General features: G+C 36.5%; 1 protein-coding gene across 1 annotated transcript in view; it reads right to left on the bottom strand.

The window, feature by feature from the left end:
• The window catches only part of piezo1 (piezo-type mechanosensitive ion channel component 1), a 242,731-nt gene that overhangs the window by 88,550 nt on the left and 136,196 nt on the right, over positions 1-17,985 (bottom strand). Inside the window, exons 6-7 of the mRNA XM_056462167.1 lie at positions 13,211-13,403; positions 8,227-8,440 (exon numbers count right to left, since the gene is read on the bottom strand). Of these exons, the coding sequence (XP_056318142.1) occupies positions 8,227-8,440; positions 13,211-13,403 (407 nt within the window). The remainder of the gene's footprint in view (positions 1-8,226; positions 8,441-13,210; positions 13,404-17,985) is intronic.

Below are 17,985 nucleotides of genomic sequence, written 5' to 3'. Positions count from 1 at the left end.
TCAGTGATTCAGGATCTACATTTAATAATGTTAAAGAGGTTTAATATGTATTCATTAGATTATAAACCTTAGCATTTGTTGGAGTGCAGTGAGTGCACTATTCTGTGCTTCTGAATGGCTGTATTGAAATGTTTCTGTCGCGTTTCGTCTGGAGCAAACTGCCAAATTGCATATCACCACAAATCTCATCACATAGTGTGTTGTTAGGACACGGGGTTACAATGTAACCCGCTCATCTACTGTTTACATTCGCAATATCTATATTATTTGCTAATTAATAACCTCATGTGCAACTTAAAAAGACAGCAGTTCCGGCATGCAATGCATATTTTCAAAGCAGAATATCTGATTTCAGCATTGTTTTTTAGATAAAGAAGAATGTTTACTTAGCATGTTTCTTAAATATCTGCAAACATATTATGGTATTTTTATGCTTTACAAGAATCAAAAACGTACATACAGAGCCTTCAAAAGTTAGTTACATTGTTTAGTTGTATATTCAGAATCATATGAGAATTATGATGTCTATTTTCAACATCAAAACAGTCACGCGCAATTAGCTGCAAATTAGCTAAAAAATAATTGCTTGTTTGTTGGGAATGGATTTTTTTTGTCCTATTGTTTGAGTAAAATAATGTCTGTGGTAAATAAAACTTGCCTGTTCTTAAACATGTCGCTCTGCAATATACATAGACACACCTAAATAGCAAATGTGAATTAACAAGAAAAGAAGTATGTCTTTTGCAGTTTTGTTTCATTTATAGACATATCTAGACAAATTAAGTATCTAGTATACTAGATATGTTTACAACAGACCTTGTTTTTATACATTAGAAAATTCTCCATAGAATAACACAGGAGAGTTGTTTTCATATGAATATTTTTTAAACTACATTTAATTATGTGATATCAATGCTGATATGGTGATTTGGCGCACAAAAATATCTATATTATATTCATATTCTTATCATCCATGTCAAAATAAAATGTTCTGCTTATTTAGATCACTGTTAAAAATGCTAAGACAAATCGAGTAAGTTAACATAATTGCTTTTGCAAATTTAAGTTGATTGAATATAAAACAATTAGGTTAATATTTACTATTAAGTTACTAGGTACTATTAGGTTAAAAAACTCAAGAATTGTGTTGATTTAGCTTATTATAAACAAAGACTATAGAATACACAAGACATGTCACTCGTATAATTTTGAAGGGGGAAAAGTGTAACTGTCATGATGGTGATTGAAGCCCCGCCTTCTAGTACAGGAGCCAATCAGCAATTGCTATATGGCGAATAAAGCCCGCCTTCTAGTACAGAAGCCAATCAGTGATCGCTATAGAATGACAACTCTGGGGCTGAGACCAGTGAGTTTCTGCAGATTTTGTGTGATCTGAACATTTAGAAATGAAACTAAGTAGACAGTTGTTGTTCATTTTATTGGTCATTCGTAACATGTAATGTAATCGTGAGCTTGGCAAGTAGTTTTGGAGAATTTTATGTTTCCCCATTCAAACAGAATGCGCGAGCGTACTCCCTGAGAGGCGTTCCAAAGATGGCCGCAGAGTGAAATGACTTGCCTTAAAGGGACTTGAAAATGATACAGCCATTATGATGAAAGGTGACAGTGAAAACATGTAAAAAATGCAAGATTTAAATATTAAGCAGAAAAAGTTAATAATAATACAGTAATTGACCTCCACTAACTGAACGAACTACCGTATAATGATTTTTGATAGGGCGACGCAGTGGCGCAGTAGGTAGTGCTGTCGCCTCAAAGCAAGAAGGTCGCTGGTTCGAGCCTCGGCTGGGTCAGTTGGCGTTTCTGTGTGGAGTTTGCATGTTCTCCCTGCGTTCGCGTGGGTTTCCTCCGGGTGCTCCGGTTTCCCCACCAGTTGAAAGCCATGCGGTACAGGTGAATTGGGTAGGTTAAATTGTCCATAGTGTGTGTATGTGTATGAATGAGTGTGCATGGGTTGTGGCTGGAAGGGCAAAAGCTACATAAAACAAATGCTGGATAAGTTGGCGGTTAATTCCGCTGTGGCGACCCCAGATTAATAAAGGGACTAAGCCGAAAAGAAAATGAATGAATGAATGATTTCTGATAGATTATGTGACTACTTATGACATAACTTATGACTTAAGTGATTCATTAGTGATCATAAGACACTCTTTTCATGTGATGTGGTGTGAGCTAGGCTAAAGTTTGGAAATTTGTATAAAATTTCACAACTTTTCTGCATTCAGATTTACTTAGTGTTACAGAGTTGCTTTCTCATGTAGATCATAGACCAAATGCTAAAATTTTGTTTTTCTGGTCAAAAATCATACTTTCAAGTTGGTAGTCTAGCTTTTGGAAAGTTTTTTTTCCCCAAACATTGCTCTAGTTCGTGTCATTAAGCGTGGAACTCCTTATATGGCCTGCACTGCACAATATTTGCAGATGAATGACACCATAGAAATGTATTTTTGGATGTAAAAGGAAGTTGATCTTATTCCGAGATAGTTAATTTACCCCTTTCACACCAACAGTAGGTTATTAATACATCAGCTGACCCCTATTCATGAGATTTTTAACGTGTCCATTATAGAATGCATATTTTATATTTCCATGGTGACACATCTGGTTTATAATGAGACCCACAGCCTCCGAAACTGCAGTGGCGATAAAAGAGCTGCTGAATTTATAATACGTACATTTATCCACTTCTCCCAAAATACATATTCAAGAGACTACACTTAGGCTGATAAATGAGAGAGCCCTGATCTCATAAGATCTTACTTATGAGTATAACTACTTACTAAGAGCGCATCTATGATGGCGATTTGAATTTAGTCAATTGACTTAAGTTGTGTGTTTTTGGATGGTGGGAGGAAACCGGGGGGCCTGAGGGAAACCCACATGAGCATGGGGAGAACATGTAAACTCCACACAGACACGTCGGCTGGCTTGGAAAGGACTAAAACTAGTGATGTTCTTTCTGTGAGGCAACAGTGCTAACCACTGGGCCACCGTGTCACCCGCCTAAGAAAGGAGGCGGGATGGCTGTGATATGGAACTTAGGGTATTTATAGTGACTAAGGAATTGTGATTGGTGAATAATGAATTGGCTAATGCATGACCAGCTGTGTTCAATCAGAAGCAGGTGATCTTCTTGAAATTAGTTTATAAATAAACACAAAGAGTCTGCTTTTACTTTACAGTTACTTAAACAGTGTGTATCTGTGGTGAATAACACAGATTACTAAATATGTGCTCAAGATTAATATGAGGATGGCCAAAATGTGCATCATACACCTGCTGTATACCTTATGTACTGTTGGGGAAGTTTTCATCGACTCTGGGGTGATTTTGTGTCTTAATTTGGCCATATCTTTTCCTGTGTTTCAGCTAGCAGAAGGATTTTTGGTGACTTTATGTGTCAATAAGATTTAAAAATCTTATTGACACATATTTTGAGTAAATGCACTGAAAATTGTTAAAGAACTCAGTGATACACACTGGGCAAATTTACTACCATTTTGTTATGTCCGGGATGAAAACATCCACTAGATTAAACTTCTGTAAAAAGCTGATTATTTAATTTAATTATATTTTCTTTATTATTTTTGCATAAATCAGTTAATCAACCTCAGTCCTGATTAAAACGACTAAATTGCTTTAAAAAATTACAGTATTTTAACTCTTTAATTGCCAAATTCATAAATGATTTTACTGTGACGTATTTTCAAAATGAAAAGTAATTGTGGACTGCATTTTTTTTTTAATCTTTTATCAAAGTCTGGGACAACATTGGCTTTGATACATTGTTTTTTAATGATTTAAATTTTTTCTCCATAATTTACTGTTGGTGGCAGTTTTTGCCTCCCATTATAGCCACATTTTTTTCATTACAAAACCATGACACCATATAATCATGCATTTTGATTGTTGCTGGTTTTCCTTGTTGGAAAGAGGTAAAATTTGTAATTTTTACTGCTGATCATCTGTTGGCACCATTAAAACTTTAGATAGAACTCTGCAAAAAAACAGGATTTTATAAGGAGAGTAACAGCAAATTAAAGTGTGTGTATGTGTGTCTGTTAGTGTATGAGATTGACCTTTGCACACTTACATTGATGTGTCAGAGAAAATCAAAATATGCATCTCAGCTCTCAGAATTAATTGAGCAAACAAACACAAAGACTGTGTATTTATACACCATCAAATATGATTATAATTGAAACACAAACAGCCACCAACAGCAAATTAGGAGGAATAAATGAAAATCTAACAATGCATTAAAGCCAATGTTGTTCACTTGTCCAAGACCGTGATAAAGGTAAAGAAATCCAGTCCACAGCTACTTTATATATTGAAAATACGTCATTTTGTGTTTTTTTTTTCACCAAATCAGTGACATCATTTGTGAAAATGGCAATTAAAGAGTTAAAATCCTGTAATTTTCTAAACTATTTAGCAGTTTTGATCAGAACTGAGGTTGATTAACAGATTTATTCAAAATAATATATAAAATAAAAGGTCCGACCCTTCCTATCTGAACATACAGCTCAACTCATTGTTCAAGCTCTTGTTCTCTCCAAACTGGACTATTGCAACTCTCTACTAGCCGGGCTACCAGCTAGTTCTATCAAACCTCTTCAGCTGCTTCAGAACGCAGCAGCACGAGTGGTGTTTGATGAACCCAAAAGAGCACATGTCACTCCGTACTCACCCGTTTGCACTGGCTGCCAGTTGCTGCTCGCATCAAATTCAAAGCTCTGATGTTTGCTTACAAAGCGACCTCTGGCTTTGCTCCTTCGTATCTGCTCTCACTTCTGCAGATGTATGTGCCCTCCAGAAACTTGCGTTCTGTGAATGAACGTCGCCTTGTTGTTCCATCCCGAAGAGGGAAGAAATCACTTTCCCGAACTCTCACATTCAATCTGCCCAGTTGGTAGAATGAACTCCCTAACTACATCAGAACAGCAGAGTCACTTGCTGTCTTCAAGAAACGACTAAAAACTCAACTGTTTGGTTTCCACTTTCCTTCCTAATCTTAACTGCCTCTCTGGCTATACCACTAACTGTACTCTCTCTCTCTCTCAAAAAAAAAAAAAAAAAAAAAATTTGCTAATGCTTAGCTTCTTAGACTTTACACACCTGAAACTTGTCTATAGCACTTGTTCACTGCTGCTCTTATAGTTGTGTAAATTGCTTCCTTGTCCTCATTGTAAGTCGCTTTGGATAAAAGCGTCTGCTAAATGACTAAATGTAAATGTAATAAAAAACTAAAATATTCATCAGATGCATTTTTACAGCAGTTTAATTCAGTGGATGTTTTTATCCCTAACATAACAAAAGGGTAGTAAATTTGAACAGTGCACAAGGGTTAAACTGAAGTGTGCTGCTTTATTAAACAACACTAAAGATCTCGATCTGGCAGCATTGTGCATTATTTGTTCTCTGAGATGTCCTGGATGATAATCTATAGCCACATTTTGTTTTATCTGACTGTGACAGCTGTGACAGTTATCTGCGAGAGCACAGAGGTCAGCAGAGATTTATGGGTCAGGGAAAAAATACTGCACAGAGGCAACCTTGACAAGCCGGTGAGTGAAGATGTGTGGGTATCAATCTTCAGGACATATCGAAGGCTTGAATCTCAGTATTGCTTTTCAGTGGGTTATGTAAGGTTGGCAGGATACACCACCTTCACCTCCCCAGCCCGAGGTGCTATTTTAATCCAGCAATGCCTCTCACATTTACATCACACCCTGCCACAACACAACCCTCACACAACCACAGAGGCTGAGCATGCCAGACTGATCATTAACAGCTCTGAACAAACCACAGAAGTGCAATGTGGAATTTCCCATTTTGTAAAAACGAAAGAAATGTATGTATTTATATGATGTTAACATATGCACACATACATAAACACATATGCATACATACATGAATACATGGATACATTCCATACACACCTTACATACATATCATGGTTATATCCAGCATCTAATTCTCATATTAGAATGATTCTGGAAATTTGGGACACTGGATCCTAGATCTCTATAGGTTTATTATATTATATATACTAGGGCTGCACAACATATCATTTCAGCATTGATATAAAGTCTAAAGTGCAGGTCGCAAAAGTATTAAGGGTGTGTCCGAATCCACTTTTGCTAATTTAAGGATGGAAAAATACGCTTTGCGCTGTAGCTCATGGTCTAACAGGGTTGTGCTTATTCTCTTAATGAGTTATGGGTGTGTTTTGAGCATAAAGTGTATTAAACAGATCAGGGTCTTATCTCACATTCCCTTTAAGTGTCAGGTGTGTCGCGCCACGGTATGTTCGCTATTTACATGGCAGACTTTGTAAGAGGAAAAACCGAATGCTTCACTTGCGAGAAAAGAGCTAAACAGACCATCTGCAGCATGAGGATAAAGAACGATCCTTCAGCCTCTTTACTTTCTCATTAATTTTACTCCTTTACTTTCATGGATAAGGAAACAGTGTTGTACGCACTCCACTGAAGAAATCCTTTAGCCTACATGTTTATTTTGTTTGTTAAACTCAAAGATGAGGTTCAAAACTATTTCTAAATTCAGTTCTAATTTCCAGCAAACAAATAAATGAACAATAATAACGAAGTGTGGTCAAAAATCTTTGATCCAATCTTTATATCCAAACACTCATCCTATTCTTCAATGGCGCGGTCTATTTCAGTTCTTCAAAATAGCAACACTCCAACAATGTGTCTTAACACACCTCCTTTTTAGACCGAAACACCCATGAGTCCACAAAGTAGCTCAATCAACGTGGCTCAAAACATGAAAATTAGGGTTGCACTGGTCTAAAAATAGCAACAAATCGCACCAAACACGTCTTGCGCCTTATTGCACTGGGTGTATGATAGGGCCCATATTCTCTGGAGTGATGAATAATGTTTTTCTGTCTGCCAATCCAATGGACGACTCTGGGTTTGGAAGATGCCAGAAGAATAGAATGTGCAAATCTGTACGGTGCCAAGTCTAAATTTTGATTGAGCGAGATTATGGTTTTGGATCAGCCCCTTACTGTAGGTCCAGTGAAAAAACCTCTTAGCAAACCAAGACATTTGGGACAATTCCATGCTCCCACTTTGTGAGAACAGTTTGCAGATGCTCCTTTCCTGTTTCAACATGACTCCAGACCAGTAAACAAAGCAAGCTTCATAAAAACAGACACAAGCAAGTTTGGTGTGGTGGAACTTGACTGGTCTGCACAGAGACCTGACCTCAACCTGACAGAACATCTTTGTTATGAATTAGAGTGAAAAACTTATCCAACGTCAGTGCCTGACTTCACAAATGCACTTCTAGAATAATGGTCAAAAATTCCAAAACAAACATCAAAAGCTTGTTGAAAGCCTTCCCAGGAGACTCCACATTAAACCCTACAGATTAAGATTGGGATATCATTAAAGTTTTACTGCATTTAATGTAATGTAATGTATATTTATATAGCGCATTTCATGTGTATGGCCATACATCCAAAGCGCTTCACAATCATAAGGGGGTCTCTTCACAACACCACTCTAACACCACTTTCAAAAGCAACCTTGTTTTTCCCATGTGGTCTCCCATCCAGGTACTGACCAGGCTCAGCCCTGCTTAGCTTCAGTGAGTAACCCGTCTTTGGCTGCAGGGTGATATGGCTGTGGCGATGTTAAGACAGATCTCCCAAAACATTTGGCAATATAGTCTTTCTGAATACACATATTTGCAATATTACTGCTTTTACTGTATTTCTTACCATAATGCAGCCACCTTAATTGAACTACCAACAATAGTCACAGTGATTTTGGCAAGTAGGAAGTGTTCCTGAATCAACATTCTTTTGTTGGTCCTGGAACATGATTTCTGCCAACATTACCCTAACACCATCCCTTAGCATAAACATGATGGTTTCAAACCCAGCCTTGTGCTTTATCCTAATTTTAACAATATTGTTTAATATAGCAGTTGTCACCTAAACAAAGGATGTTGATCCAGAAAATTGTCATACTTTTTAAAACCACAATATCCAGTCTGTTTGATATAGAGAATTGTTGTGGTGTACATGCTACTTCGCCAAATCAGAGTAATCCAACAAAAACAGGGAAGTGAAATGATGCTAGCAGCTATTAAGCTAAAAGCTAAAAACATACTGAAATTAAAGGAACATAAAATAAAAAAAACAGAGCAGATGAAGAGCATTACCTGGCCCACAGGCCCGCTGGAGAGAACATGGCCTGTGCGAATGAACTCTGATACAGGTAAAGACACACCAGGTGTCCACCAGTGAAAAAGGCCACCATCACGCACAGGGCATTGAAGCCCAGATGGCTGATGGGAAAGTGACAAGCCCACCATGTGCACACTCCGATGAAGAGGAGGAAGTAGAAGGCAGAGAACGCAGAAGGTAAAGTGATTCCTGGAAACAGAAAAACACTAATTCAAAGCCAATTCACATACACACTGACAAAATCGCTACACAAGATGAACACCACATGCTCCTAGTTCTGAAAGCCTGACATCTCTTCATGCTTAGCTCTAAAATTACATCAGGGTTTCTGCAGATACCATAATGTCAAATTTAAGATTTTTTAAGGCCTTTGAGCATTAAATTTAAGACCTATATCACAATATCAAAAACACGCATACACATGAGAAAATGCAAAATCACAAAATTAGTGGTAAAATAAATGTATTCAAATTGAACATTACTAAAGACAGGTTAGATGCACATTTGAACTACAGCTAAAACAAACAAACCAACATCTTAAGGCTGATTTATTCTTTTGCCTGGCGCCACATCACGCACCTCACGAAATGGACGAGCCTTTTAAACTTGATGCGTTCGCCATTGAGATGACAGGGGGCAGTCAAAAGAAACAGACAGTAAAAATCAGACGTATAAACAAAGATGTAAAACGTTTCCGGAACTAAGTGATATCAGTAATATCATTGAAGATTTTTAAACGAATTGTTTTTTATTATTTTTATAATTTATTATAATGATTATATAAGTTTTATAACCATTCAAGATTTTTTAAATCAAACTTTGATTCATCACTTGCTTTTGTACATATCTCGGACAGTTCTACCTATTAAAGTTAAATATTAATGGCAACAGAACATGGGTTGCTCTACAATTATATTTTTTATTCTGGCAAGAATAAATGCAAAAAAAGTACACTTACTAAAAATACAGATTTTTTTTTTTTGCACACTCAACAATTCACACATTACTGTCTGGCTAGTTTCTGTCCTATACTTATAAGCTAAAAAGGCAATAATGGTCCAACATTCCAGACCATTATCACCAATAAGGCCTAGAAATTGGGCATCAATATATTGTAAACTGATAGGTTCATATACTCCTTTCCAGTTATCAAAGACATATTTTGTCTTTAATTTTAGTTGTGAAACTATTAAATTGTTTTAAATTCAAAATTGTAATATATACATCAGTGTAAAACCTGTGAATGGTGGAAAAACATATTTTATAATATTAAAACTACCTGGGTCTCCACTTTTGTGTGGCCTCTTTTTTTTGGTTTTGTTTAACAAACGTATCCCTCAGGTTTTTCCAAACTTTTACAAAAAACAAAAACTATTTTACAAAAACTCCTCCTCCTCCTCCTTTCCCACGGCTGTTGCAATTTCTAGCAAAGAATTATTGGTCATCAGGTTCTCCCTATGATAACGCATGGACAGATCATAAAGATGTCTGTATAGTCCTACCAGTCTCAGACAAAACTTCAAAGTGTTTCATATTCAACTCAAATCAAATGCGGTGCCACGCAAACTGTTCACCCGAGTTTCAAAACATTTCCTGAGCTCCGCCAGCCGAATCATATCGCGTGCACCCAAAGCGAACCTCCACAAACACAGCGATGATGTCACATTCGCCGTGCGCAATGAGTTCAATGACAGAAAGCTGATTGTTGGTCTCATTTGGAGTTGTAATGCCGCAAATTACAATTGCACTAGTGAAATAAAGAACTACAACACCACGAAAACCAAGCAACAACAACAAAAAAATAATTTAAATGAGCATTAGCTGTAGCACTACATAGACATTGGAAAAATAAGACCTGTGCAAAATTTTTTAAGACCTAGAACAGCGAATTGAAGGCTTTTTAAGGCCTAAAATTTCGATTTTTTAAATTTTAGACTTTTTAAGACTTTCAGACCCCGCGGAAACCCTGTACATTTAGACATTCTGTTGATAAGGAATTCTGCAACTACTAGCCATTATTCAGCTAATATCTGCTTTTTATATCATTTGATGGTCACTGTTGAAGATAAGTAACATTGCAAATCAATTGCCAATTGTCAGTCATTATATTAAATTATTGGTTTGTATCGTTTATGATTTTTTTTTTGATGATGCCCATTAGACAAATTCTGTTTAAGTAACCTTGCAAGTTTGGAGGATATCTCAGCTAGGGGATTAATAACCGTCACCTACTGTTTAACCTGGCAAAAACCTTTTGTCTTCCCTGCAACATCACACATACAACATGACTTCCAAATTCAGTTGGGATCATCCACAATTACCCCAAGTAGTTCAGTAAGGAAATTTGGAGTGATCCTGGATGATCAGTTGTCCTTCAAAGAGGACACTGCTAAACACAGCTCAAACTTGCAGATTTGCGAAAAATCAGACCCTTCTTAACAGATCATGATGCTCAACTTTTTGTCCAAGCTCATTTCAAGGCTGGAATACTGCAATGCTCTTCTGGCTGGTCTCTTATCCTGCACTCTCAAGCCTCTACAAATGATCCAGAAAGCTGCAGCTCATCTAGTCTTCAATGAGCAAAAGACCATATTACAACTCTGTTTATCTCTCTGCATTGGTCACCGGCTGAAGCTTGGATCAAGTTAAAATCACTGATGCTTGCTTAGAGGACAGCCACTGGCACTGCACCCTCTTACCTCCACCTGCTCCTGAAGGTCTACATCCCCTCTGGTGCCATCGCAGAGAGGCTATAAGTCACTTTCCAAAACCATTTGATTCAATGTTCCTCGCTGGTGGATTGATCTTCCCATTCCTACTCAGACTACGGATACACTGATATGCTTCAAAAGACAACTAAAAACCCATCTGTTCTGACAACAACTGAACCGCCAGTGAATAATACCAAAAACCACCTACAGAAGTACTTTCTTTCTCTCTCCTTCTCTCTCTATCAAAAAACAAAAACAAAAGAACTCTAGATATAACTTTTTCTGAGCACAAACAAGTTACTTTGAATAACTAGCACATCTTGTATTCCCTCTTCTTGTTGAGTTGCTGAATACCTCCCCAACTGCAAGTCGCTTTGGACAAAAGCGTCTGCTAAATGACTAAATGTTAATGTAAAATGTAATGCAAGCAACTTCTTTAGCTAACCCTAACAGTATATCAAAACTCCATTAACATTTTTAAAGAGAGGTAATTTGCATGTTGTTGTAAAGTTATTTATAATTATCTGAATGTCTAAAAGGGACCATCAAAATAGTCATATTATTTCAGATTTTTGGTCTACAAAAAAACTTAGGTATACAAAAAAGCTTTCTATTAAGTAAAGTCAACTGAAAACTATCAAGTTAACTCAGCTCCACCAGTAAGGTATACTGTGCAAAAAACTTCCCGTTAAGTGAAGTCAACAGAAAAAAACTTAATTGTTGGACTATATAAAATCAGTTGTCAAAGGAAATGGTAATGGATCTAAGCTGAACTAATATGCTTGGGTTTAGTTAGAATTACACAATCTATTAGGTCTGCAAAAACATCAAATGAAGGCTTATTTAAAAATTTTTAATGCCTAAAGTTGAATATGACTAGACTAATAAACAAAATATTTTTGGAATAAGTGAAGCTTAATGTACATAAAATAAGTTGGAACTAATTACAAATGATTAATCATTTATTTTATCTTCATTTATTTGTTTGGTCTATGTGGTTCAATGAAGAACTTTTCATTTTGATGGAATATTTTCAATTGCATAAATTTGTATTTCAATTTTTAATAAAAATTTAAAGTACTTTATTATGGAAAAAGATTCTTTGGATTAATAAAATGATACTCATACCAAATAAAAAATACTTTTTGACAAAAGAGAGAGGGAAAATGGTTTTGCTGAAAGGTTCTTTATGGAACCAAAATGCAGTTTTCCACGGTATTACTGTGAAAACTGAAACTTTTTGTAATTTCTTATTAATTGAATTTTTTCTTCTTCTTAGGTTTATTGAGTGTATTATTCGGGCATCTAAAGTGCACCTTTTCATTCCTGAAATTTCACTGTAAACACAAAACTCATTCAGTAAAATGGCACAGAATAGGCAGTAATTTGCAGTAGTTTTCTTTGTTTATACTTGCAGAGACTAGTACACAGTCTGGCACTCCCTCAAAAACCATCACTTAGAAAACAGCTGGAATCTGGAACCAGAACACTTCTGGATTCTAAACCACTTACTGTTACTACTCAATGAAAACTGTAATAATTGTAACAAGTGTCCACATAAACAAATATATAGCATATTTAAAAGCATTTATTGTGCAAACATCCTCAAGGACATCACACTCGGCCACTACTGTAGATCTATCTAAGTGTAACATTTTAAATGCTTTATTATTTTGAATTATAGCTTTATTTTAAAGTAAAATTGTAAATCATGAACACGCTTCAGAAGAAATTAACCAGATTTCAAGTTTAAAACTGATATGGACTGTTAATATCACCACATGTACAGTTGAAGTCAAAATTATGAGCCCTCCAGTGAAGTTTTTTCAAATATTTCTCAAATGCTGTTTAACAGCTAAAATAAACGCAGTTTTTAATAAAAAAAAATAAATAAATAAAAATTTAAGCCCCCTTAAGCAATATTTTTGGATTGGCTACAGAACAAACCATCATCATATAACGACTTGCCTAATTACCCTAACTTGCCTAATTAACCTAGATAAGCCTATAAATTGCACTTTAATATAAACACTAGTATCTTGAAAAATATCTAGTGAAAAAGTATATACTGTCTTCTTTCCATTAAACAGAAATTGGGAAAAAGTATATACAGTGGGGCTAATAATTAAGGAGGGCTTATCATCTTACAATTCACAACTTTACACTAACTAACTTTAATTTTCTTTAATTTCATGCTGTTTAATGTGGTCTTTTATGTTGTGTTATTTTCTGATGCTCTCTGTCTTACCAGCTAGTGCTAGTAGTGTTACAGCCAGGATGCGGCCCATGTTCCTGAGAAAGCGCTGTGCTGTGGCTCGCAGACGAGCAGCCAACTGTGCCGCACTGCTAGAGGAAGGACTCTCCTCATCCTCAGTCTCACTACAGGACAACATCCCTTCATCTTCTCCTTCTCCATCCTCATCGTCTTCTGTTTCATCCGCCTAAAAAAAAAGGAGTCACAATAAAGACATTGTCACTGATATCGCATCTAAAATGACAATATTGGCATGTCATAATGACATAAAACATATACCAAAAACCAAAAAGGCCATTGGTTATTTGGTTATTTTACCCAAAGCAGTTACTTAACCTAAACAAGTGAGTAACCCCATCCAGCAGGCACAGTATGTCAACCCAACGTCATGGGGACATTGCATTTTGTTTAAAAATTAAAATCAGGTTGACGTCACAACCCAACGTCAGGCTGACATCAGTGTTCAACGTCCAACCTAAAATCAACCAAATATCTAAGTCTAATGATGTTACAGCTTGACATTGTGTGGACGTTACCACTATGACATCTATCAAACATTGGATTTTGGTTGTCATACCTGATGAATAAATGTCAGTATTTGACGTCAATATGTGATGTCAATATGACGTCAACCAAATATCAATGTCATTTCACGCCGTCATTGGACATCAAAATAACGTTGTCCTTAGACGCTGGATAGACTTTGAATTTTGGTGACCTTACATTACAATCTAAACATCTTATGAGACTGTGTGCCTGCTAGGCATTACCTTAAAGGTGCCAAGTTGACTTTACTTAATGGAAACCTATTATGCCCCTTTTTACAAGATGTAAAATAAGCCTCTAGAGTGTGTACTTTATGTGAAATTTCAGTTAAAAATACCCCGCAAACAATGCCCCTTTTAGGCTTCGATCCTAGTTGTGTCATTTTGGTAACTGTCGCTTTAAATTCAAATGAGATTGTGTTCCCAGCAGTCTTTTAAAAGAGGGCGGAGCTACAAATGCATATGTGTCAGGATAGTGGTAAATATAAAAAACAAGACTAACGTCCTACGCAAATGAGGAATGTGATTGTCACTAATGGCCGGCACTTTCTCTCTCTGATGACACATACGAAGAGAGAATGTCAATCAGTGTTTTTGCAGACAGTTTTTATGAAGTGTGATTATAAAAAAAACATTTAATTATTATTTTTTATATTAGAAGCTGGTTATATTACAGACTGTTGCCACACAACTATGAATGAACCCTTTATAAAAGTGATTTTTTCATAATAAGTCCCCTTTAAAAAAGTGAGTAAAACCTTGTAGACTTTAACTGTTAAGTATATCTTAATTTTGATAATTATGCACATTGGCTTAATAATTAACAAAAGGATGCGGCACACACTTGAAATGAAAAGAATACGACATTCATTAACTCTCATTAACACCTTGCAGCCTTTTGTGAACTAATTACAATGTAAAAGAATTTACAATGAGTTATCAAAACCAAGATAAACAATTACAGTTTTCATGATAACGACAACTTGAAATGGTAATATTAATAATAAGAAAATTAACTATGGTTTACCTCAAGGGCATTGGTTTGCACTTGACATTGGTGGTGGGAATCAAACATCCCCCAGCCCCCACCCCCAAGAATGAATATCATAATATATATATATATATATATATATATATATATATATATATATATATATATATACAGTGAGGTCAATAAGTATTTGATCACCCCATGATTTTTCAATATCTCCTACTTAGAAATCATGGAGGGGTCTAGAATTTTCACCATAGGTGCATTTCCACTTTCAGAGACAGAATCTAAAAATAAAAATCCAGAAATCACCTTGTATGATTTTTTAACAATTTATTTGTAAATTAATGTGTCAAATAAGTATTTGATCACTTAAGTAAAAAATGTTTAATATTTCGTACAGAAGCCTTTGTTAATAATTACAGAGGTCAAACGCTTCCTGTAGTTCTTCACCAGGTTCGCACACACTGCAGGAGGGATTTTGGCCCACTCCTCCATGCAGAACTTCTCTAGATCTGTCAGGTTTCGGGACTGTCGCTGAGCAACACAAAGTTTCAGCTCCCTCCAAAGATTTTCTATTGGATTTAGCTCTGGAGACTGGCTAGGCCACTCCAGAACCTTGATATGCTTCTTACGGAGCCACTCCTTGGTTTTCCTGGCTGTGTGCTTTGGGTCATTGTCAGGTTGGAAGACCCAGCCACGACCCATCTTTAATGCTCTGACTGAGGGAAGAAGGTTTTTGCCCAATATCTCACAATACATGGCCCCGTTCATCCTCTCCTTTATACAGTGCAGTCGTCCTGTGCCCTGTGCAGGAAAACACCCCAGAGCATGATGCTTTCAGCCCCATGCGTCACTGTAGGTATGGTATAATTGGGATGATACTCATCATTCTTCTTCCTCCAAACACGGCGAATAGAGTTAAGACCAAAAAGTACTACTTTGGTCTCATCTGACCACAGGACTTTCTTCCATGACACCTCTGGATCATCCCCTGGCAAACTTCAGACGGGCTTTGACATGGGCTGACTTAAGCAGGGGAACCTTCCTTGCAATGCATGACTTTAAGCCATGACGTCTTAATGTACTACTGATGGTAGCCTTGGAAACGGTGGTCCCAGCTCTCTTCACGGCATTGACCAGCTCCTCTCGTGTAGTTCTGGGCTGATTCTTGACCATTCTTAGCATCATTGATACCCCACGAGGAGAGATCTTCCGTGGGGCCCCAGTCCGAGGGACATTGACAGTCATCATTAGCCTCTTCCACTTTCTGACAATTGCTCCAACAGTTGTTCTTTTTTCACCAAGCTGCCTGGCAATTGCCCCGTAGCCTTTTCCAGCTTTGTGAAGGTCTACAATTTTGTCTCTTGTGTCTTTTGATAGCTCTTTGCTTTTGCCCATGTTGCTACTTAGACTTTTGAATGATTTTGGGGTGCACAGGTGTCTTTATGACAGCTAACAACCTCAAACAGGTGCTACTAAATTAGAATCATGAGCAGAATGTAGCTGAACTATTTAAAAGCAAAATAACAGGTCTTTGAGGGTAAGAAATCTGGCTCATAATCTCAGCATAAATGCACATTTGTAAATAAACACTTAAAATAGTATGGTAAGCAGTATTACAAAATGGTTGGAAATATTTTTGGTACATCGAAAAGTGTGGTTATGATAACCATCCGACAATCTAATCCAGCAAAAAAAATTCTTAAAATGTTACTAAAATGCAATATTTATACCTCATGATTAAATAAAAAAAATCAGGTGTATAACTGCAAAAAGGTTCAGTTTTTCAGAAAACAAATAAGCACCCCTTTCAATAAGCTGGCTACAGGCCTGATAGTGTAATGTTAAAGGAATGTTTATTAACTGATACAGAGAGAGTTTAATAAAGACTTTTGTTTATTTTAGCCATAGTGCAAATGAAACATGTCTCATAAATCAGTATTAATTAAAATTGAAAGCTGTAGTTTTTCTGACAAATTGTTTCAATTGAAATTGGACATGCTAGGGATCATATACTTTTACATTTAGTTGTTTATTCTGCAGTTTTTTTTCAGGGAACATCATTCAGGAGACTATACAGTAAGTCTGTTATAATGTTATACAGTGGGTTAAAGAGGGGAAAAAACACGAGCATTAACGGCATTATCATGATGGACTCATTCATCTTCAGTAGAGAACTTGAGTTTACGTGACTTACTCTTTCGTTGAAAAAAGTAGAGATACAGGAACTCAGGCATGTGTCTAAAAAGTGATAAATGTCTGCAAACATCAAAGGGTGCAGGACATTTTCTCAGGCATTTACTCTTGTGTGTACATGTGAGAGTGTGTTACTCTTGGCTCCTCCGATCATAGCATTCATAGCTGACCAGGCCTGCACAGCCAGACATGTTTGCATGTTTTTGGTTGAAAAACAGGTGACCTGGTGCAGTCAAGGATACCTTCAGATACGCTTTCCAACTGATTTTAATAGCAGTTGCTGATCTGCCACAGAAAAGGACTGATAAAACTGAATAACATGCTTCTAAAACCTCAATTAGAAATGATCCTATTTTGTGAACAGCAGAACAGGAGAAATATATACAGTATTATTTGTAATTTTATGTTGCTTGCAAAAATGAGTAATTTGTCACAACATTTACAGCTACATTTGAATTGTCGTAAATGGACAACAATTACTTTTTTTTTTTTTGCTTTTTTGGTATATCAAAAACTGTCAAGTTGTGGCATCTTCAAGTAGTGGGTACAGAAACTGAACCTTGCTAAGCAGCAAACCTTAACACCAGAACTACAGAGGAAGTCATTTTGAAATTGCTTATAGAATTGTAATGCAATACCTTTGTTAAAATAAAACCCATATAACTACAGTTCCCCAAAGTTTTCTAAATGCATGTACACTATCTGACAAAAGTCTTGTCGTTGATCCCAGTTGTAAGAGCAACAAATAAAACTTGGTCATTTGGAAAAGTGGCAGAAGATCGATTTTTCCGATGAATCATCTGTTGAACTGCATCCCAATCATCAAAAATACTGCAGAAGACCTATTTGAACCCACATGGACCAAAGATTTTCACAATAATCAGTCAAGTTTGGTGAAGGAAAAATCATGGTTTGGGGTTACATTCAGTATGGAGGCGTGCGAGAGATCTGAAGAGTGGATGGCAACATCAACAGCATGAGGTATTAAGACAATTGTGCTGCCCATTACATTACAAACCACAGGAAATGTCAAA

The sequence above is a fragment of the Danio aesculapii genome, chromosome 7 (assembly GCF_903798145.1).
Source record: "Danio aesculapii chromosome 7, fDanAes4.1, whole genome shotgun sequence".
Lineage (NCBI taxonomy): Eukaryota > Metazoa > Chordata > Actinopteri > Cypriniformes > Danionidae > Danio > Danio aesculapii.
This window is presented reverse-complemented; position numbering and strand designations above follow the sequence as displayed.